Below are 22,602 nucleotides of genomic sequence, written 5' to 3'. Positions count from 1 at the left end.
AATGTGGACAACCTCAGCGGCGCGGCAGCGGCGGTCATTTGGATCAATAACTGGTACCACGCGATAGTTAACCGGAGAAGTCTGCTCCAAGACCTTGTAGGGGCCGATGAACCGAAGCTGAAACTTGTCACACAAGCCAGGAGTACGAACTGATGTCCGGAGTAGCACTTCCTCGCTAGGGCAGAAGCACATGACGCCATGAGAGGTGTCGTAATGCTGCTTGCGGTCCTATTGCCGTGCTTCGGTGTTGATGCGGGCGAGCTGGCGACAACGCAGAATGCGTTGGCGCGCTTTTTTAACGTTCTGAGGGCGCCGTAAATATACGGCATTGACCATTTTTGGACTTGTTCGCGGCGCCGTATATTTCCGTCATTGACCCTCAAAGGGTTAATGATCTTCATCATAATGAAATTCTCAATATAACAAAGTATTTAACTTTTCATAACTTCTTGTCTGTAAAACACCATGTGTTTAGAGCCTGATTGTAATGAAGCTTGTTTATACACGATTTCAGTATAACAAACTTTCACTGCCTCTGCCAAGGAGCAGCGAGACAATAAATGGAAACTTTTGCTATCATAGATGGTCAAATGGTTGAATTAGAAGTGGCTGCTTGCGAAAAAAACTTCTTGAATCATGCCCAGCACGAATAGAAGCGACCTATGAAGCAGAGCAGCGTCATGTTCTGTGTAAGATCCAAGTGAGATTAGATCCTTTCAAATCCCATGCTTTGTATGCTTTGGGTGTAAGTGAAAAGTGTGCAAGGGTAAGCTAAGAAGCATGGTGACTTGTGTGGGATTCTCACCCATGCTCTTGGGACAAAGGAATGACAACACAGTAGTGCAAACAATCACAAGGGCATTTATTGCACCTTTCATAGACCAGTGCCTGCTAGCCGAGTTGCCATCCACAAAACATGCCGATGGCCGTGCGACAAATCATGGAAGTCCAACTCACCACGACTGGATAGCGAGCGAATATGTTTGCCCTCTGCTGGACAACAACGCCTGGTCATTGGAGCGTACGGTCACGCGAATGGTGGCGCGGTCGAACGATCGTGTTCGTCCATTCTGGGGTAGGCCTTGCGAGATGAACTTGCAGAAGCATGGATCGGTGCACGTGCAGAACGTCCGCGCCACTTGCCGACCCTGAGCCAAAGAAGAAGAGCCTTGTCCCTTTTGCGCCCAAGTAACTCCACTGTTAGGTGGCGATAGCTGAGGCACCTCGTGCCATCTCTCGCACTACCCTGCAAGCATAGCGACTGCTGTTGTAAAGTCATGCGGCGAAGCAGGATTACAGGAGACGGGAGCTATGTGGGAAAGCAACATATCAGGGGACGCGTGAGAGTCGCGCTTCCCCACACTTGATGAGCACTGTCTTCCCTTGTGAGTTAAGGGTACAGGGGATTGGAGCAAGCTTGCAGTAACGCAATCAAGTGCATGCAAAGGGCGGAGTGGGGAGCAGGTTGACGCACTTCTCCTTTTTCAGCATGGCCATGGCTCCGTATGGCTCTCAGCCCTGCTCAATGCGTCCGCATGCCCTGCTCTCTGTTTTAGAGTTAATCTGCCACATGTGCAAAAAGTGGGCATGCTGAGATTGCATGGCATCATCTGTGCTGCCTTCCTGACTGGAGGTTTGTAATCTCAAGTTTAGGAGACAAGTTTTGTAATCTCAAGTTTAGAAGCATTTGTGCTCCCCACTGCTGGCATTTGTCACTCTACTGCAGGCAACAATGTCAGTTGCGGTAGCAGAGTGGATGTGAAAGCATGATTGGCTTCACTTAATTCGTGCCCCCAGTGTGAAGATGTCGTTGCATAACATGGTATCTAGCATAAAATGGTATCTTTCATCTCCAACTCGCAAATTCAATAAAATCATTTTTTTCTCATTCAAGCTTGCTTGTTTCAATTGCCTGGTAATTTGGAACAATTTGCAGCCCCTTTCACGTAAAAAAATACGTTGATTGATGACTGCACTTACTTGCATAAAAAGTTTAATTTTAATGCAATGAAATTTGTATGTAATAAAGCAAATTGCCGATTTTATTGACTTCGTTACGTCGAGATTTATCTGTATCTTATTCAGGAAATATGAATACAGTGACGGGGTACCTTCCGGGGTTGCTGGCTGTGGTGTTGGGCCGCTAAGCACAAGGTTGTGAGATCAAATCCCTGCCACGGCATCCGCAATTCGATGAGGGAGAAATATGAATGACAAAAAGTGACAGAAGTTGGACAACACATGTCGTGTTGTTCACTTCTCTACTTTTGTGTTCTGTCTGCACGCCTCACCTCTTTTTTTGCCTGAGAAATATGAAAACACTTTTGTACAGTCAAACCTCTATATGTCCTCTATATGTCGAACAGCACGGTGACTGCCAAAATAGTTTGATATAGCCAGGATTCGATACATAAAATAACGTAAACAATGTGTCAAAAACTACCAAGGGTGCTATCGGGGATCGTTTGATTGTGTCGCGCGGAATTGAGTTTGGCCGCGCCGACTTCGTCAGCCGGGAGCATGGTCATTTGCACCACATGCAGGTAGCCTAGGCTACGCCGACTTCGTCCACTGCGCGAAATCGGCATAGCCTGGGCCAATCGCGCGCGGGGCAACCAAACGCGCACTCCGAACAACAATCTCTGATTGCGCCTCAATTGTGGCGCATTAAATACTCACTTCAAGCTTCACACAAAGCGTTTATTTCTTTGGCTGAAAATGCTGCAGCAGTGTAGCTTGCTTCTTATTGGCAGCCATGTGCTTAAACCCGTAGTCCTCAACATAGTCTAAGTCATAGGCCGGCGGCGTAGAAGGGCCAAAAAAGCTACAGCCTCAGTTGAAGTCAGGAGCGGGGCAACATCAGCACTTATGGAATCAACCTCGGCAGTGTCTTTGTTTGGCCGCTACTTCTACTGCGATCTCCACGTCCATCAATCGAAGCATTTTGAAACACTCTCAGTAACAAAGCATTAAGTGGTGTCTGCTGAGTCATCTATGAGTGAGCCCAGGAAGCGCACGCTGTCGCGCATCATTGTGAGTGCAAACCGCGAGTCCTCGCAAGACACAGCAGGCAAAGAGCACGGGACTGAGGAGGAGTCGGTGCAGCAAATGCACTGTGTCGTTGACGCTGCCGAACTCAATGGTCGCACTAGCCAACCCCCCACGTGCGTACGCCGCTAAGTTCAAATGGCACCGTCGGCGCGATCGATGTGTACAGCTATGGTGCGCAGCAGTCGGAATGCCCATCGCGCCACCACTATCTTCGAGGGTATTGTGGGAAAGCTCACCGCCTGTCAACAGAGCGCATGTGGTCTGGGGTGGCGGAGCTCGGTATGTCCATTTTACGTCCGACCACGTTCAAAATAAAAAATTAAATATCTGTGCGATTTTCTGATTGATATAGAAAGTGTTTGATATACGCAATAATTCGATATGTCCATGTTCGATATATTGACGTTGACTGGATATAGTGTCACGTGGTAGTGACGTTGAATAACACAGTAGCAATACTGTGAACGACAAAACTAACTTTTATTGGGCGAACCTGTGCCCACAAAACAGGCTACACTTCTAGCACAACGATAGCGGCGAACACAGTCGGCGATCGGCGAAAATCTGATCAGCGGGTCAAGCGCGTCGGCTTTTATACAGCAGTAATCGAATGTTCCAGACTAATCAGATAACACAAGGTTCGGCGACAACAGACAGCGGATAGAAGCATCGATAACTTTCCAGAAACTTCGGATACATGCAGGCGCGTCCCGCGCTGTGCGATAACATTTGTTAGGTGGCAAAACGTGTCGCCCGATAAAGACAAGTTCGTGTCAATACCCCCCTCTTAAAAAAGCATCGACCCGATGCTGCAAACAAACGAAGGTAATAAATAAGCACTCGTAGCAAAGAAAACAACAAAATAAGGGAAGTTCGTTAGCGTCCGTAAAACAGTTTAAGACGCAGCACATGGACCACTTCAGGTCGTGCGCGGCGCCACTGTGAATGCGAAATGCCGTCTGGCACGACCTCATAGTCCAGTGCGCCAATACGTCGGATGACCTTGTAGGGTCCGAAATAATGTCGCAATAGTTTCTCACTCAGTCCTCGTCGGCGTATTGGGGTCCATACCCAAACACGGTCGCCGGGCTGGTACTCGACGAAGCGTCGTCGGAGGTTGTAGTGTCGGCTGTCGGTGCGCTGCTGGTTTTTGATCCGTAGGCGGGCGAGCTGTCGGGCTTCTTCGGCGCGCTGGAGATAGGTAGCGACGTCAAGATTCTCTTCGTCAGTGACTTGCGGCAGCATGGCGTCGAGCGTCGTCATCGGGTTCCTGCCGTAAACCAACTTGAACGGCGTGATCTGTGTTGTTTCTTGCACAGCCGTGTTGTTGTAAGCGAATGTTACATACGGCAGGACGGCATCCCAGGTCTTGTGTTCGACGTCGATGTACATTGCTAGCATGTCGGCGAGGGTCTTATTCAGCCGCTCCGTAAAACCATTCGTCTGTGGGTGGTAGGCAGTTGTCCTCCTGTGCCCTGTATGACTGTATTGCAAAATGGCCTGGGTGAGCTCCGCTGTAAAGGCCGTTCCTCTGTCGGTGATGAGGACTTCTGGGGCGCCATGTCGCAGCAGGATGTTTTTGACAAAGAATTGCGGCACTTCGGCGGCGCTACCTTTCGGCAGTGCTTTAGTTTCAGCGAAGCGGGTGAGGTAGTCCGTCGCCACGACGATCCATTTATTTCCGGTTGTTGACGTCGGAAAGGGTCCCAACAAGTCCATCCCGATCTGCTGGAATGGTCGGCAAGGAGGCTTGATTGGCTGTAGTAATCCGGCTGGCCTTGTCGGTGGTGTCTTGCGTCGCTGACAGTCTCGGCATGTTCTGACATAACGGGCGACGTCGGTGGTCAGGCGCGGCCAATAGTACCTTTCCTGTATCCTCGATAGTGTCCGGGAAAATCCGAGGTGTCCAGCGGTCGGATCGTCATGTAGGGCGTGCAATACTTCCGGACGCAGTCAGGACGGGACAAAAAGAAGGTAGTTGGCGCGCATTGGTGAGAAGTTCTTTTTTACGAGTAGGTTGTTTTGAAGCGAAAACGAAGATAATCCTCGCCTAAATGGCCTAGGGACAACGTCGGTGTGCCCTTCCAAATACTCTATGAGGTTTTTCAACTCGGGGTCTGCTCGCTGCTGTTCAGCGAAGTCTTCTGCGCTTAAAATGCCAAGGAAGGCGTCGTCATCTTCGTCATCTTGCGGCGGCGAGTCAATGGGGGCGCGTGATAGGCAATCGGCATCAGAGTGTTTTCGTCCGGACTTATAGGTTACAGTGATATCATATTCTTGCAGTCTTAGGCTCCACCGCGCCAGCCGTCTTGAAGGATCCTTTAAATTCGCGAGCCAACACAAAGCGTGATGGTCGCTGACGACTTTGAATGGCCTGCCATATAGGTATGGGCGAAATTTTGCTGTAGCCCAAACGATGGCAAGGCATTCCTTTTCGGTTGTAGAATAATTGCCTTCCGCTTTTGACAACGACCGGCTAGCGTGAGCTATCACGTGTTCATGACCATCTTTTCTCTGGACTAGCACGGCACCGAGGTCTAGGCTACTGGCATCAGTGTGGATTTCGGTATCGGCGTGCTCGTCGAAGTGCGCAAGTACGGGCGGCGACTGCATGCGTCGTTCGAATTCTTGAAATGCGTCGGCCTGCAACGTCTCCCACTTGAACTCGACGTCACATTTAGTTAGCTGTGTCAGCGGCTCAGCGATACGTGAAAAGTCCTTGACAAATCGCCTCTAGTAGGCACACATGCCAAGAAATCTACGCACTGCCTTCTTGTCGATGGGCTGCGGGAACTTTGTGATGGCAGCTGTCTTCTGCGGGTCGGGGCGGACTCCAGATTTTCTGATGAGCTGGCCTAGGAACAGAAGCTCATCGTAAGCGAAGCGACACTTTTCTGGCTTCAGAGTGACCCTGATGACTTGATGGCCTCTAGTACTGTCGTAAGCCGCCTAAGGTGATCGTCGAAATTTGCGGCGAAGACGACGACGTCATCCAACTAAACAAGACAGGTCTGCCACTTCAATCCTGCTAACGCCGTGTCCATGACGCGCTGGAACGTTGCAGGCGCCAAGCAGAGTCCGAATGGCATGACCTTGAACTCGTAGAGGCCGTCTGGCGTGATGAAGGCGGTTTTTTCGCGATCTCTCTCGTCGACTTCTATTTGCCAGTAGCCAGACTTGAGATCCATTGACGAGAAGTATTTTGCGTTGCAGAGCCGATCTAATGCATCGTCTATCCGTGGTAGGGGGTATACATCCTTCTTTGTGATTTTGTTCAGTCGACGATAATCGACGCAGAAACGTAAGGTGCCGTCCTTTTTCTTCACCAAGACAACAGGGGATGCCCACGGGCTTTTCGATGGCTGGATGATGTCGTCGCGTAGCATTTCATCGACTTGTTGTCTTATGGCTTCACGTTCTCGTGGCGAAACTCGGTAAGGGCTCTGGCGGAATGGTCGAGCGCACTCCTCGGTTATTATGCGATGCTTGGCGACTGGTGTTTGTCGAATCCTCGATGACGTCGCAAAGCAGCCTTTGTATCGTCGGAGCAGACTTCTGAGCTGCTGTTGCTTAATCACGAGGAGACTTGGATTAATGTCGTAGTCTGGTTCGGGAACCATGGTCGTCGGGGTAGATGCAGTGGAATCCGAGAGGACAAACGCATTACTGGTTTCCAGAATTTCCTCGATATACGTGATCGTCGTGCCCTTGTTGATGTGCTTGAACTCCTGGCTGAAGTTTGTCAGCAACACTTCAGTTTTCCCGCCATGCAGTCAAGCGATCCCTCTTGCGACGTAAATTTCACGGTCTAGCAGTAGACTTTGGTCACCCTTGATGATGCCTTCTATGTCGGCTGGCGTTTTGGTGCCTACGAAAATGACAATGCTGGAGCGAGGCGGGATGCTGACTTGACTTTCGAGCACGCTTAAGGCATGGTGACTATGAGGGCTCTCCGGCGGTATCGCTCGATCTTCCGACAGCGTTATGGACTTCGACTTCAGGTCGATGATTGCACCGTGTTGGTTCAGGAAGTCCATGCCGAGAATGACGTCTCGCGAACACTGTTGGAGGATAATGAAGGTTGCAGGGTAAGTACGGTCATGAACGGTAATTCTTGCCGTGCAGATTCCAGTCGGCGTAATGAGGTGTCCTCCAACGGTCCGAATTTGGGGACCCTTCCATGCAGTCTTAACCTTTTTCAACTGGGCGGCGATGTGTCCACTCATTACGGAGTAATCGGCCCCTGTGTCGACTAAGGCAGTGACTGCGTGGCCGTCGAGAAGCACGTCGAGGTCGGTGGTTCTTTGTCTGGCGTTGCAGTTGGGTCTTGGCGTCGGATCACGGCTGCGTCGTGTTGAACTGAAGCTGGAACGTCGCGTCGTCAAGTCGTCTTTTGTTGGTGTAGTCTTGGCTTCCTGGCTTCGTCGGGATGGCGGCGTGTCGTCATTAGGTCGTCGAGATCATTTCTTCGTCGTCTTCGTCGGCGGCGGAGGATCTTCGTCAGTTCGACGAACAGCAACCGCACCTCCATCAGTTGCTGCTTTTAGTTTTACGGATATGGGCTCACAGAGCGGCTCCGGGCTGGACCAGTGTATGGTCGGCGCTGCAGTGACAGGTAGCGGCCTGGTGACGGCGAACGGGACGGTCGTCGAGAGTTCCACTGAGTGGCGGCTAGGTAATCGGCGATGTCACGTGGGCGCTCCCCAAGCTGTGGACACGGCGCGTTGACGGTGAACCCTCTCAGTCGCAAGTCACAGTATGGGCATCGGCGGTACACATGGCCGGCTTCTCCGCAGTGATAGCAGAGCGGGCGATGGTCGGAGGCTCGCCAAATGTCCGTCTTCCTCGCGTAGGTGCGCTGGGCGACGGGTGGGCGCGCTGGCGGCGTTGGCGGCGGACGACGGAATTGCGGCGATGCAGGACCCTGGTGCGGTCGCGTAGGGGGGCCTTGACGGCGAGCGACGGCGGCTGCGTAGGCCATTGCTTCCGGCTGCGGTGATTCTGGTTGCACCTCAGGAACTCCAAGGGATCGCTGAACCTCATTTTTGACGAGGCCCCTTGAGGGTGCGACCTCGGATACAACTTCTGCAGCTCTTCCCGTACGACAGCTCTGATAGTCTCGCGCAGATCGTCGGTGGCCAGGGATTGCATTCCTGCATAATTTGTAGAGTTCGTGCGGCGGTTGAATTGCTGGTTCCGCATTTCGAGTGTCTTCTCAATGCCGGTGGCCTCCCAAAGGAACTCTGCTACGGTCGTCGGTGGGCTTCGTACCATTGTGCCGAAAAGTTCTTCCTTCACACCACGCATGAGTAGGCGAACTTTCTTTTCCTCGGCCATATCCGGGTTGGCGTGGCGGAACAGACGGCTCATTTCTTCCGTAAAGATGGCAACATTCTCATTTGGTAGCTGCACTCGGGCGTCCAGCATAGCTTCGGCCCTTTCCTTACGCACGACACTTGTAAAGGTGCACAGGAAGCCGCTACGGAACAGGTCCCACGTTGTCAAGGTCGACTCCCTGTTCTCAAACCACGTTCTGGCGGCGTCTTCTAAGGCGAAGTAGACATGCCGCAGCTTGTCGTCGAAGTCCCAGTTGTTGAATGTCGCGATTCGTTCGTAAGTCTCCAGCCAGGATTCCGGGTCTTCAGTCGCTGCTCCATGGAAGGTCGGTGGGTCCCGAGGTTGTTGTAGGATAACGGGGGACGCTGGGGCAGCCATTGGGGTTGTCTTGACCACGATTTTCTTTGTCGTTTCAGGTAGAAGTCCGTGCTCTGGGGGCAGTTCTTGCAGTCTGCGGCTAGCACGCTGGTCTTGGGCAATGTCGGTTTTGTCCTCGGGCTTCGGGCTTGGATCGCGGCTTTGCAGGGGCGTGCGATACATGAACGCACAAGCACCTCCACCAGATGTCACGTGGTAGTGACGTTGAATAACACAGTAGCAATACTGTGAACGACAAAGCTAACTTTTATTGGGCGAACCTGTGCCCACAAAACAGGCTACACTTATAGCACAACGATAGCGGCGAACACGGTCGGCAATCGTCGAAAATCTGATCAGCGGGTCAAGCGTGTCGGCTTTTATACAGCAGTCATCGAATGTTCCAGACTAATCGTTGGGACCCGCATGCCTTCTACAAAGTTCTACGTCATTCGCGTCAAGCGATGAAATCAGATAACACAAGGTTCGGCGACAACAGACAGCGGATAGAAGCATAGATAACTTTCCAGAAACTTCGGATACATGCAGGCACGTCCCGCGCTGTGCGATAACATTTGTTAGGCGGCAAAACGTGTCGCCCGATAAAGACAAGTTCGTGTCAATAGATATGGGTGCATGTTAAGGAACCCAACGTAGCCCAAGTTATTCCGGAGTCCCTCACTACAGTGTGCCTCATAAGCACATTGTGGTTTTGGCACGTAAAACCCTGTAATTGAAGTGACAGGGGTATATATGAAATAGAGCCTGCTGCAGGATTATTTTTTTTCGGTGACAGCAATTATTGCTAGCACATTGCTCCACAGAGGTTTTGAGGTGCGCATTCCAGCCTAAAGCCTAGTCTTAGCTGTGTTAGACTCTATGCTTGCGTGCCCCTACTCAAAAGCTTTTTTTTAATTGTTCAAGCATTTAGCCGTGTTTGGGTGGTGTTCGTATATTTTGAGTACATATGTATTTATTTGAAGCCGAAGTAATCAGGTGATGGGCATTCTTCTCATTCATGCAGGTCCTGTCATTAGAAGGCGTGGTGCTGCACTTGTTGATGCAGCTGAAGGAAAACTACTTTGGGGCCTGTCAGGACTACGTTGACATGGAGGCTGATGCACCTACTACAGCTGTGAGGCTGCCTGAAGGAGATTTCGATCCGCGCTGCTTCAGGCCTCTTGATGTGCGTGCAACGCTTATCATGCATGACATGCAAGGCCATCTCATGAAGGTAAGTGCATATCGTTACCATAAAGCTTCTTTTACCCAAGAGAACTTAATTTATTTTGTAAGGGGCGTTGCCTGGAGACTACTGGTGCATGCCTATTGCATGAGCAGAGCAGCTAAAGTGCCTTCATTCACTTTGCCAGTTTTATACGGGCTCTTGACAGGGATGGAAAATATCTCTCGAACATGCTTTGTTAGTTCAGAAATGTTTAAGCCATAAGAGTGATCGTTTATGAAATGGTGCTTGGCAGAAGTTGGTGGCAATGCTTTTGCAAGAAAAACTGAAGATTTTACACACCCGCTTATGGTGACGAATTGCTGACAAGTCTTCAGCGGATGTCAGTCCTCTTCAGTGGCCACAAGTGGTGCGCACATTGTCTTCCCACCCAAGAAAGACAGAGGGACTGGGGGGCAGATAAGTGCGTGTCTCCTCCTGTAGCCTAGCTGGAGCTGTGCATGGCTGTCAGTATGGGTGAGCACACACATGGCCTGCGCACTCTACCTTGGAGGTAACCTGCGGTGGGTGCAAAGATTGGTGAGCCTACATATGGCTTCATATGTGCTGCGTTGCCGCCCATTTAGTGCTGGAGGTCTTGCAATCTCAGGTTTTAGAGATGCATTGAAGCGAGAGACAGACAAACCGTTTTCTCCCCTCTGCCTACGCACTTCATGATGGCGTCAACCCATTGTGGGCAGCACTATCAATCACGCTGACAGAGTGGACGTGAAAGCGTCATAGGCTTCTCTTCGTTTTTGCACTGCTGATGTGAAGATATCGACAATATGGCACAAAGTTGTATCTTTGTTCACTGACTGTCAAATTGAACAAAATAAATTTTTTCTCTCATTTGAGTCGCGTACCTCAGGACCTTCATTAAAGTTTTGCATCCATCCATCTCATTTAAATTGGTTTTGTTTTTTCGATTGCCTGATAATTCTGAAGATATTACAGCCAATTTCATGTAAGAAGACTCCATAACCAACTGTTCTTATTTGTGTAAAAAGTCGAATTTCAATATAACAAAATCTAGATACAACGAAGTAATGCACATTTTACTGACTCCGTTATATTGTTACGAGCCAGTTGCCCTGTGGATATAGAAGAAGACGCTTACATGTAGCCTGGACAAGAGGAGAATGAAGTGATGTCTATTGCCCGCCATCTTTATTGTTGCTGCCCCACTTTTAGGCTCCTTGTCCATAGTGGAAATAAACCTCCTTTTCATTGGATCTCCACGTAACATCTTGGTGGAGTTGGTGGATACATCATAAGCACATCATAGAACTGTTTAGCAGACATCTTGTGGGCCATTCGTCCATGTTGGCTGAGAGGCCCACTGCTTTGGCTTTGGCTACCACAACACTGATAGTGTTGACCCAACTCCGAGACCCTGACACCTTCTTCGGCACTGACACCATGGATGTCGAAGACTGGCTAATCGAATACGAGCGAGCCAGCCAGAACAACCAGTGGGACCTGCCTATAATGCTTGCTAACATCATCTAATTCCTCAAGGGAGCAGCCCATCTTTGGTTCCAAACACATGGGGAGAAATTGACTATTTCAGACACCTGCAAGCGAAAGCTGCAGGAACTCTTTTTGGGAAGCCATCGAGCCACCATGAAGATGGTTCGTGTGCTGGGACGTTGACTCAGACGTTGACTGTACAATTGACCAAGAGGATGCTTCAGATGGTCCATGGGCCGAATGCATGGCGGAAGGAGAATAAGAACAGAAAGGACCGACGCACTGAGGAATTAACGAGAAAGGAAGCGTGCTGTCGCCTCTTTGAAAGAGCTTGAGCTCAAAAAACAAAGTGTTGGCTGACGCCGAGATGCAGGTGTCCCTCATCCAAACTCATCCAAAGCAATATAAACTGTTTAAAGAAGTGAAACCCATCACTGAGATGTTGTGTATGGGCTGAGAGTATGTCAGGACAGTTGTGGTTGGCTTCTTAGCTGCTGAGAGAAAATCTTAGTTGTGAAAAAGTTCAGGCCTCATACTGATGAGCATGCTATCAGTTGATAGAAATAGCTTGTATTTGAATATATTTACTTCTGTATGCATCTCCTTTTCATTCGTATTTGAAAATGTTCGACTCGATTTGGAATGGGTTTTACCATTTTTTTCGCTGTGCATTTTACTAACATCTTCCTTCTGTTTTCTTTTTAAATAAAATAGATATTACTCCTTACTATTCAAACTTAGATTAAGTCATTTTTTTGTTTCAACATGCTTACTAGAGAGCGACAGCATCAGGCAACATGGTGTCAGCCTGTCTTGACATAAAACAAAGTTCTGGCTCATTCAGGGAATATTGCAAAGGTGCTCAGGGAAAACCTGAAAAACTCAGGGATTTTGGAATTGTCAACTTGGTACTCACCCTGATTTTTTTTTCTTTTAATGAGTCACTCAGCAGTATGTAAATCTGCAACAAAATAAGGTAACTTTGGTAGGGGGGGATGGGGAAGAGCATTACTAGAAAAAAAAAAAAAAAGAGAGCCTTGAAGTAATTTTTGCATTGGTGCACTGGCACTTCAGTGGCACAGTGGGACTGTGAAAGATTAGCTGTTCTCTACCTGCATAGGCTTCTATGAAGTGTTAGCAGAATGCATTATTGTTATGTTTCCTGCCCCATGCAAGTTGGCTAGACTCTGCAAGTATCCATTCACTGACAGAATGCAAGGCTGTAGCAAACAGCACACATAAAAAATGTATTGAGGGACATGGCTATATCTTGTGCATTATGCTAGCAATTTTTGTGTCTTAAACTTGATTTGCACCAGGAAGCTTCTTTGTCATGATTAAATATACCCAACCTCACAACAAAGAACACCATCCATGCCAAGAAGGTCAACATTTAGAGTGGATCATCCAAAAGCTAACACAGACTGGTGCCACTTCTCAGGGCTGCAGTGAGCAGGAGCCTCCGTGCCCATCCCTGTACCTGGAGCGCCTTCAGCTGGAAGTCTGCAAAAGCCATCGCGAGAGCCAGCTGCAGCTTTTGCTCTCACCACTGGTGGCTGTCTGCCCGGGAGACAGGTCACAGGGACACCTCGCCCTGTCTTCGTTTCAAGTGAGTCTGGTATTCATACTTCCAGAGCTCTCTCTGTTTTCATGCGAGTCTGTTTTTGCTAACAAATGTCTAGTTTTAACCAGTGGCTTGTACACTGGTAGCAATTGTAGTTTTCGCAGCGGCGCGCATTGTATCTTGAAAGCAATCTGCAGGTGCAACGACTTCGGAGTTGGTCAACTCGCGGTCGGCCTGCTGCCACTTACGTTGCTACTCCATCCTTCTCGCATGTCGCTCGGCAACTCGATCATGAGAACAACCTGGTACCTCCCTAGTGCGCACACAACCCATAGCAACTGCCAGAGGAGGTCAACCTAGCATGCTTCGCGTGGCCATAGCATACAATCCGATTTTGATGGAAGTTTTTTACAGGGGAAAGGGGGGTAGACAGCGTATACACTCGAACTTGGCGATATCGAACTTGAAAAAAAAAAAAACTATTCATTTGATATAGGGCATAATTCGATATAAGCCTGCTAAAGAATTTGACATCATAAAAGCACATATCATTTAGAAAAGCACTTTATTGATGTAACTAGCTTAGTCTGGCATGAAATACAGTAGAATCTCGGTGATACGAATCTCAAGGGGAGGCGAAAATATTCGTATCACCCGCAATTTCGTATCACCAAAAAACGAGCAAAATCTGTCCCGAAACCATGAGACACGCACAAAAAAAAACATTTATTTACGAGCAAAAAAGTCGCGTATGTCCTTCTGCGTCTTCTTCTCCGCGAGGTCGGCCAGCAGAGAATTTTGGAAGCTGAAGAACTGGGCTGTGGTGTTCTCACGCATGGTCTCGGACGTCACAGCACGCCGCAGAATATCGAGAGCGTGCATGGTTTCGGCTGCCGACGGTGCTTGCTCTTCACCATTTTGGCACTCGTCTTCTTCATCGTCACTGGTCGAAATTTGAGGCTGCGACGATACATCCTCCACGATGTCTTCCACTGTGCGCAGACCACAGGTGACGAGATCGTCGTCCGCGGTGACGAAATCGTCGGCACTGCAGTCAGCGCCAAGCTGGTTCCAGACATCAACCGGAAATGGATCTGGCACTTGCGAGGTGGTAGCCACTGCGGATTTAAAAATCCCACACTGTGCGAAACAATTCGCGATGGTTGCAGGGGAGACGCGCTCCCAGGCCACTGCAATAAAATGCATGGCGTCCAAAAGACTGATCTGCATATTTGGGTCCTTGCGGTCAATCTTCGCAAGGAGGCGGCGCACCAACAAACCTTTAAAGTGGTGCTTCACGTTTCTTATAATGCCAGCATCCAGTGGCTGCAAATGACTAGTGGCGTTCGGGGGCAGGAATACCACTTTGATGCTCTGTAACGTCATGTGCTTTGGATGCGCCGCACACTGGTCCAGCAGCAAAACAATCTTCCTGTTCTTGCATGACATCCTATTGTTCAAGTATGTCACGAACTCCATGAACAGAGCCGACGTCATCCACGCCTTTTTATTGGCTTTATATGTGCAGGGCAAACGACCGGCTGCCTTGAAGCATCGGGGCTTTTGGTATTTTCCAATGACGGTCAGTTTCATTTTTTCTGACCCGTCAGCGTTGCAGCAAAACAAAACAGTCACACGCTGCTTACTTTTCTGTCCTCCCTGGCAGGCTTCGCCCTTGAAGCAGAGACTCTTTTCGGGCTGAAGGTTGTAAAAAAGCCCTGCCTCGTCAAGGTTAAAAACATCGCGAGCGTCATATCCCGCGATGAGAGACTGCAGCGTGGTTGCCATCCAATCTTCAACGACGGAGGCGTCAACCTTTTTCCCTTCGCCGCAAACGGTTTTGTAGGAGAGGTCATGCCGTGCCTTAAATCGGTGAATCCAACCACCAGAGGCCTGAAAATTTTCAATTCCAAGCGTGAGTGCGATGTCCGCAGCCTTCTCACGCAGGACTTTTCCGTCAACGTTGACGCCAGCCGCGGTGACCTCTTTAAACCATGTTAGCAGAACTTCTTCTAACTTTACATTGTGAGCAGTCTTCGCTTCTTTGGAGTTTATGCCAAAGTGCTGCACATTCTGCATAATTTGGTCACGCTGACCGACGATGGTAGACAGCGTAGAAATTGGCAGGCCTAATTCCTTGGCCATGTCAATGCGCCTTTTCTTGGGCTCTTCGTCCACCTTCTTCAATATATCCAGTTTGTCCTTCAAGGACAGCGCCTTCCGCTTTCGCGACATCTTGCTGATTGCAGTACCTTCGTGATCAATGCTCAACGACACACGCAAACAACACGCTGCACTTCCGTAGTCGTCGCGCACGAGGAAACAAAGAAGCGGGAGCTGCTGCTAGCGTGAAGATCTGCTCGCTGGCTGTCGCGGAAAGACCGGCGGAGCGGGCGCGCAGGGCCGCGAGAAATGTGGAGAGGACAAATCGCGCTCGGCCGGTTGGGTTGGCTGGTTCGCAGGGCGAACGGACCAATAAGCAGCGGCGCTAGCCTCGGGCAACAACAAAGTAAAAAGAAAAAGACGAAGAGACCGCCCCCAAAAACGAGAGAGAGCGAGAAAGCTTCCCTTGCCTCGTTAGCCTCCCTGCTGACGCGGAATCCAAAACCGGCACGGGCGCACGCTGCGCCGGTCTTTTTTTTTTTTTTGCGCTGGTGGTGGCTCGACGGTTGCGGTACCGAAGTTCGTATCACCCGGCGCGACGCGGAAAGGTGTTCGGAACATCCGAATTCTGGCCCATTGCGCACAATGCTTTTGGGCGGGGGAATTTAACGAATTCGTATCACACCGAAATTCGTACCAGCCGGGTTCGTATCACCGAGATTCTACTGTAGTCCTGTATCTTCTGCTTGGGTAACTTCGCTGCCTGCGACAGCACACACTTTTCCACATTGTCAAATGAGTTGGGGCAGCTGAGGCCGCAATCTTCCACATTTTCACAGAAGCGCTGAGCTAGTGCGAGTGCACCAATCACCTTGGAGGATGTGGGCAAAGGATCATCATTGCTTTCCTCATTGTGCCCGCTTTCACTTGTGCTCGGTATGATGTCGGCAATGTAGTCTTCGTTTTCGGGCTCTCCTGTTGTCGTGACACCATCATCCACACTCACAAACTTGTCGACCGTTGATCCGTCAGCGGCTTCCAGAAATTCTGACAGCTCACTCCAATCTTCGGCAATGCGGCAATGGCTTCGTTGCACTCATCAGAATTTTCAGAGTCATCACTGGGCGCGCGGCCACCGGCACGTCTGGAGCAGTTTCGGATGATTCACTTGTACATGGCCCCCTTGACGTTGGCCACGCATATGCGTTGGGCACTGTTAGAGTTTCATTTTAAATGGCTTTGTCTTGCATGGTGCCACTTGCGCCACCCTGTAAAGGCAGAGAAAATAAACAACATGGGATCAGTTGCAAGTGCGAACCTGAGTGTACGGTCGTGCTGCAGTACATATTGTCGGTTTCTGTTCATTGGGCGTAACCGTTGATGGCGACTGCAGTCGGTCTGCCTCTCGGTACTGCTGAGTTATACTCGTAACAAGAGGCGATGAAGGTAAAAGCAGGCAAGTTTCTCATTCAAGTTTCTTTAAGTGCATCGTTCTTTCATGTTCACTTCTACACATGTGAGTTCATCATTCATCTAGTGAATTCGACGCAACAGAACTTCGTCATGCCAGTGTTTGGCAACCTCGAAACATGCGACAGAGGAGACCGGAGATGTGTGGCACCTCCTATGTTGAATGCCTTGAAGCTTTCTTCATTGCCAATGACATTGCAGCAGAAAAAAAGAAGTCGGTCTTCTTTAGTTGCTCTGGATAAAAGACGTATGCTCTCGTGGGGGATATTGTTGAACCTGCCCAGCCGCAAGACGAAACCTTGCAAGAAATTACTTCCGTTCTCGGCGGTCTCGCAGAAGCATGGAGTGGCGCGCGCGCGGGACGTCCACGGCACTCGCCGGCCCGCCACCCAAGAGCCAGCGTGTTCTCCCTTGCGCCCAAGTAACCCAGCCGCAGCGCAACACTCGCGCCATCTCTCGTACTGCGCCTCAACCACTTCGACCGCCGCGGGCGCCAGGCCATGCGAGCCGTGCGGGAAAACCAACATATCAGGGGACGCGTGAGAGTCGCGCATCCCCACACCAGAGAAACCACTGTGTCCCAGTTCTGATGCATCTCCATATGGGATTGGTGCAGTTTTGGCGTATTGAGAAGCTGATGGTCGAGAACTGTCCAATGCCTTTGCATCCAGAAGCTTGTCTCATGCAGAGAAAAAGTACAGACAAATTGACAAAGAGGTACTAGCCTTTGTATCCGGCATTAAAAAGTTCCACCAGTACCTGTGGGGCATTCATTTCACCACATACACGGATCATAAACTGCTTCTGTGATTGTCGAGTGCTGATAAGCCTGTTCCTGTGCAAGCTTCACCACGACTAGTCAGGTGCGCACAGAAATTTTCTGCTTACAAGTGCAAGCTCGTGTTCAAGCCTGGTCTGGACTTGAGTCATGCGGATGCCCTCAGCAGGTTACTGCTGCCAACAAAGAATGTTGATCTGCCTGCACCTGCTGGAATCTTCATGCTTGAACAAGCATACCTGGGACTCTTGTCACCAGCTGTTGTAGCACAGGCTACAAGAAATGATCTGTTCCAGAGTCACATAGTTTTTGCTGTCTTACTAGAAGGGCTTCCATTCGGACCAGAGGGCAATCCATTCACAGCAAGGAGTAGTGAACTCAGCCTCCATGAAGGTTGCTTGCTGTGGGGTTCCAGAGTTGTCATCCCAAAAGCTCTGCAAGGCAAAGTCCTGACTCTTCATGCTGGGCGTCCTGGCATCGAGAAAAGCAACTCGATTGCCAGAAGCCATATCTGGTGGCCGGGAATTGATGATGACATCTCCAAGAGCATAAAGGGTTGTGCTACATGCCAAGCTTTCCAGCGTACACTTCAATGCATTCAGCGCACGCCTGGGCCATGACCACAGAGGCTTTAGTCAAGGCTTCATGTTGACTTTGGGGGCCCGTTCTTGGGACATACATTTCTCGTCATTGTGGATGCCTATTCAATATGGGTCGAAGTCTGTCCAGTGGCGCCAACATCAGCTCATGCTGTCATCACAGCATTGCGGATAGCATTTGGACAGCAAGGACTGCCGGATGTCATCTTGTCCGATGATGGACCCGCCTTTCCAAGTGAGCAATACTTGGAATTCCTGACACGGAATGGGATACGTTGCATGCTTGTACTGCCCTACCATCCAGCTTCCAATGGTGCGGCAGAGCATGTTGTACAGAGTGTCAAGAACAAGGTCGAGAAGAGCAGTTGTGGATCCTTTCAAACCCAAATGTCAAGGTTCTTGTTTCATTATAGAACCATACCACTCAAGGTCACTGGCAGAGCACCATGTGAAATGCTCATGGGAAGGATGTTCAAGACGCCTTTGGATGTTCTTCGCTTAAGTTTACATGTTTCAGTCCTGCTTAGACAGCTTAAGTGGAAGCTGTACGCCATAAATAGGTGCCATTTTTCTCCACTGCCGAATGTGGGAGACAACGTACTTGCAAAGAACTTCCGTCAAGGCCTACCGTGGGTACCTGCACGTGTCGTGAGCACCACAGGCCAGTCAGCGGCTATCGTCTGTCTCAGTGATGGTACTGACTGGCATAGGCACAGTGACCACCTACGTCCTCAACGCGAAGAAGTCTCCTCATCAACTGCGGGACCATTGGAGCCTGAACCTCCTGCAACACCAGACATTGCTAGCAGTCCGACAACTGCGTGCGATACTCATCCGGCTGTTTTTGCAAACTCGGAGCCAGCCATGAACTAGTCACAGTGGCACAGAAGAGACTGCTGTGAACTGTCTCAACTCAGTATGCAGCACACCTCAGTTGCAAAGAAGCACAAGAAGCCATAAGCCAGTGTAGTGCTACTCCCCATAATGTTTTTCTTGCATGATCTAAGGGGGGAGGACTGTTACGTTTTCGTTTTAGATAGCTGTGCATGGCGCCACTTGCACCACCCTTAAAGGCGGAGAAAATAAACAACACAGGATCAAAAGATCACAGGAACAAAAGAACACGTGGGTGTGGGGACCGTAACGGAAAATTGGGAAACAAGTTTTTGATTGCCACAACATGCCTCTGTTTTCACGGCTGAAGTTTACGCTATATGGGTTGTTGTTAAAAAGATTATCACTGATAAACACAAAAATTCACTCATATACACTGATTCTTTAAGCACACTGAAGGCTCTACAGCTGAAATTTGAGTGTGAACCCCTGATGGGAGACATTTTAAACATGGTGGCACTTAACAAATACGGGAGGTGAATTCGTTTCTGCTGGGTTCCAAGCCATGTTGGGATACCAGGTAATGAAGCAGCTGATAGATGTGCATCGATGGCAGCGTGCAAAGAGATAACAAACACAAGACTTCCATACAAAAATAGCATCCGTGCGATTAGAAAAGCCTTAACGGCAAAATGGCAACATGAATGGGACTGTTGTGCCGACAACAAGCTACATCTCACTAAACCCATAGTAGACCGTCATGTCCAGGAAGTTGATCTGACTAGGAGAATGGTGAGCAGTAAATTTAATACTCAGGTGAAAGTGATTTAAATGGCTAATTAAGTCGGTTAACGCGCTTGTGCCGTGTTCCCATATTATAAATATGTCGTCAATGTAACATGCAATGTAAGGTGCAAAACTTGCAGGCACCTTCAAAGTGGCATTAAAATTAATAGCATCGCAAATAGTCATACACATGAAGTCAAATCTAGCTTCACTTGTACAAGTTCAGATGTGATTTACATGCTTGAATGTCCCTTCTGTAAGAAACAATATATCGGTGAAACAGGACAATCAATGAACGTCAGACTAAACGGACATTGCATGGACACAGCTAAAAAGCTTCCCAAAGCCATCGCCGAGCATTTCAACCAAACAGGTCATAACTTTGATGAACTCAAACTCTACATCTTACAGTCAAATTTTCGTTCTGAACGAGAAAGAAAGTACAGAAAATCATACCTTATCCATAAGTTCAAGACATTGCAACCAATAGGCATAAACGTTTCAAAGGGAGCTTTAGAATCTATTCGGTATGCTAAATTTCAAGCTATAGGTAACAACACTTAGTTTGGTTTCATAGCATTTTTTCCCTGTGTTTTTTTCTTCTTTTTTTTCGTTCTTTTTCTTTCCGTTTTCCCCCTTTTATTTATTTATACCATTTCAGTATTTTCCTTTTTTTTTTACGAGCACTGGTTTCCGTCGCTCCTTCTATTATCTCTTTCAGAGACATGATAGCCTACGACCACCAGTGAAACAGGTAATAGAGGGTTGCTGTGCCCGCCGTTGACACGCTGGCTGACACAGGCGGTGACATGTGATTGACAGACGGCCGGGTCCTTGGCCTTGTGCACAGCACTCCTTTATTTTCAATTCGACACACTAACACACCTTCGCTCGTTGCCGCACCCACCCACATTACGCCCTCTCCCCTTTAGAAGAACCCCACCTATATATACTGTGGCGAGGAAAGCATATGTCGCCTTGTAGAAGACAAGTCCACTTGTCGAAATGTTGGCTTCTGCTTTCACCTCTTTCTCGTTTTTCTCATAGTGATGCCGACATCAGATTTTATGGGACATGCCCTTAACCCTATCACATTAACGAGGAAGTCGGTTGACTGACTGCGTTGTGCTGATAAAAAGTACTGCTTTGGTGTGGCACTCTAGCTGACAGTTTGTTGTCGTTTATGCTGCATCGGCATTCGCTGGCTCTTCTGGTTGCACAGCATTGTGTGTACAGCATTGCTCAAAGCAAAAAGTGTTGCTGTGCTTATTTGCTTGATGCTCCACGCAGTGATAATTACTTGGAATAAGATGCATCCCATGTCAGGGCTACAATTGCCTTTTATGACAAGGGCCCCACCAGCTTGGAAACTGCAGTGTGCACTACCTGAAGTGTACTGGATGGAATGCAGGGTATTGTAGAATAAATGATGCTTGTGACGGTTGCACTTGGTCACGCAGTGTTTGTTAAGCGAGTTCTGCATTCTTACAATTCATGAAATAGTGCCCCACAACTCAATCGATCTCAGAGATTTTTCCTTCCAGGTACGTGCACAAGCGTTGTTCTCGGGAGCAGAACGTCCCCTTGGCAGTGAGACTCTAGAGTATGCCTGGCTGGTGGAACTTCAAGCAGGAGATATTACTGGACGGCTCACTGTTCCTCAGGTGAGGGCTTCATTTTTTGTGTAGTAGGAAGCACCCTTGGGGTGTGAATTCAGTAACAGGGTGCAGCTTGTCTTCTATGTCGCATAAGCAGCAAGGGTAATACAGCGATATGCCGATAATTCAAATTCTCTTCATCCGAATTCACGAATAATTCCAACTGCTCTGTTTCGCCCTGGCAAAGTCCTCTGGATATGTATAGAGAAAAACTCCCACAAATTTGAACTCCAAAAATGATGCAACGGTTATTCAGAACAAAATTTCTCGTTCCCGTCTACCACTTTTCAGAAAAACTAGAGCCAGTGGCGGAGGCTTGATGCATCGTTAGCTACCGTAATGTTGCGTGTCATAAAAATGATGCGGAAAGATGAGCCGAGACCGAACCAGAGCAAGCAGAGTGGCGCATGTAAAAGGAGCAAGAGCGAGCTCCCAACACGTGCTCATCTGCGCCCGCCATACTTGTGGGGATGCGCGACTCTCACGCGTCCCCTGAGATCTTGTTTTCCCGCATGGCTCTATCTCCTGCAGTGCGGCTTCGCCGCGTGGCCTGGCGCCCGCGGCGGTCGGAGTGGTTGAAGCGCAGTACGAGAGATGGCGCGAGTGTTGCGCTGCGGCTGGGTTGCTTGGGCGCAAGGGAGAACACGCTGGCTCTTGGGCGGCGGGCCGGCGAGTGCCGCGGACGTCCCGCGCGCGCGCCAATTCATGCTTCTGCGAGACCGCCTCGCGTGGCCTGCCTTCGAACGCGCCACCGTTCGTGTGACCGTACGCGCGAACGACCAGGCGTTGCGATCCAGCATGGGGCGAACATATTCGCTCGCTATCCGGTCGCGGTGAGTTGGACTTTGTGGGAGATACGCGGGGTTCTCCTCCGTACTCTTGGGACAAAGGAACGACAACACAGTAGTGCAAACAATCACAAGGGCATTTATTGCACCTTTCATAGATCAATGCCTGCTAGCCGAGTTGCTATCCCCAAAACATGCCGATGGGCGCGCGACAAATCTAGAAGTCCGACTTACCGCGACCGCATGGCGAGCGAATATGTTCGCCCCATGCTGGATCCCAACGCCAGGTCATTCGCGTGTACGGTCACACGGACGGTGGCGCGTTCCAGGGCGGCCACGCGAGGCGGTCTCGCAGAAGCATGGGTCGGCGGCGCGCGGGACGTCCACGCTGTCCCCCGACCCGCCGGGAAAGAGCCGAAGCGCCTGTCTCCCGGCGCCCAAGTAACCCCGCCGCAGCGCAACACTAGCGCCATCTCTCGCACTGCGCTTCAACCACTCCGACCGCTGCGGGCGCCAGGTCACGCGACGGGCAAAGCCGGCCTGCAGGAGACGAGCTATGTGGGAAAACTAGATCTCAGG

General features: G+C 49.6%; 1 protein-coding gene across 6 annotated transcripts in view; it reads left to right on the top strand.

Annotated features, from left to right (window-relative positions):
- tweek (transmembrane protein KIAA1109 homolog tweek) overlaps positions 1-22,602 on the top strand; it is a 647,796-nt gene that overhangs the window by 130,363 nt on the left and 494,831 nt on the right. For all 6 annotated transcript variants that reach the window (XR_008613545.1, XR_008613544.1, XM_050182732.3 and 3 more), the window contains exons 14-16: positions 9,770-9,979; positions 12,885-13,052; positions 21,122-21,241. Coding sequence is in view for 4 of the 6 variants with exons in the window: in XM_050182732.3 (XP_050038689.2) it covers positions 9,770-9,979; positions 12,885-13,052; positions 21,122-21,241 (498 nt within the window). In the remaining 2 variants the exon portion in view is untranslated. The remainder of the gene's footprint in view (positions 1-9,769; positions 9,980-12,884; positions 13,053-21,121; positions 21,242-22,602) is intronic.

This window comes from Dermacentor andersoni, chromosome 4, assembly GCF_023375885.2.
Source record: "Dermacentor andersoni chromosome 4, qqDerAnde1_hic_scaffold, whole genome shotgun sequence".
NCBI classification, from domain to species: domain Eukaryota; kingdom Metazoa; phylum Arthropoda; class Arachnida; order Ixodida; family Ixodidae; genus Dermacentor; species Dermacentor andersoni.
Note: the sequence above shows the minus strand (reverse complement) of the source record. Positions and strands in the feature narration are given on the sequence as shown.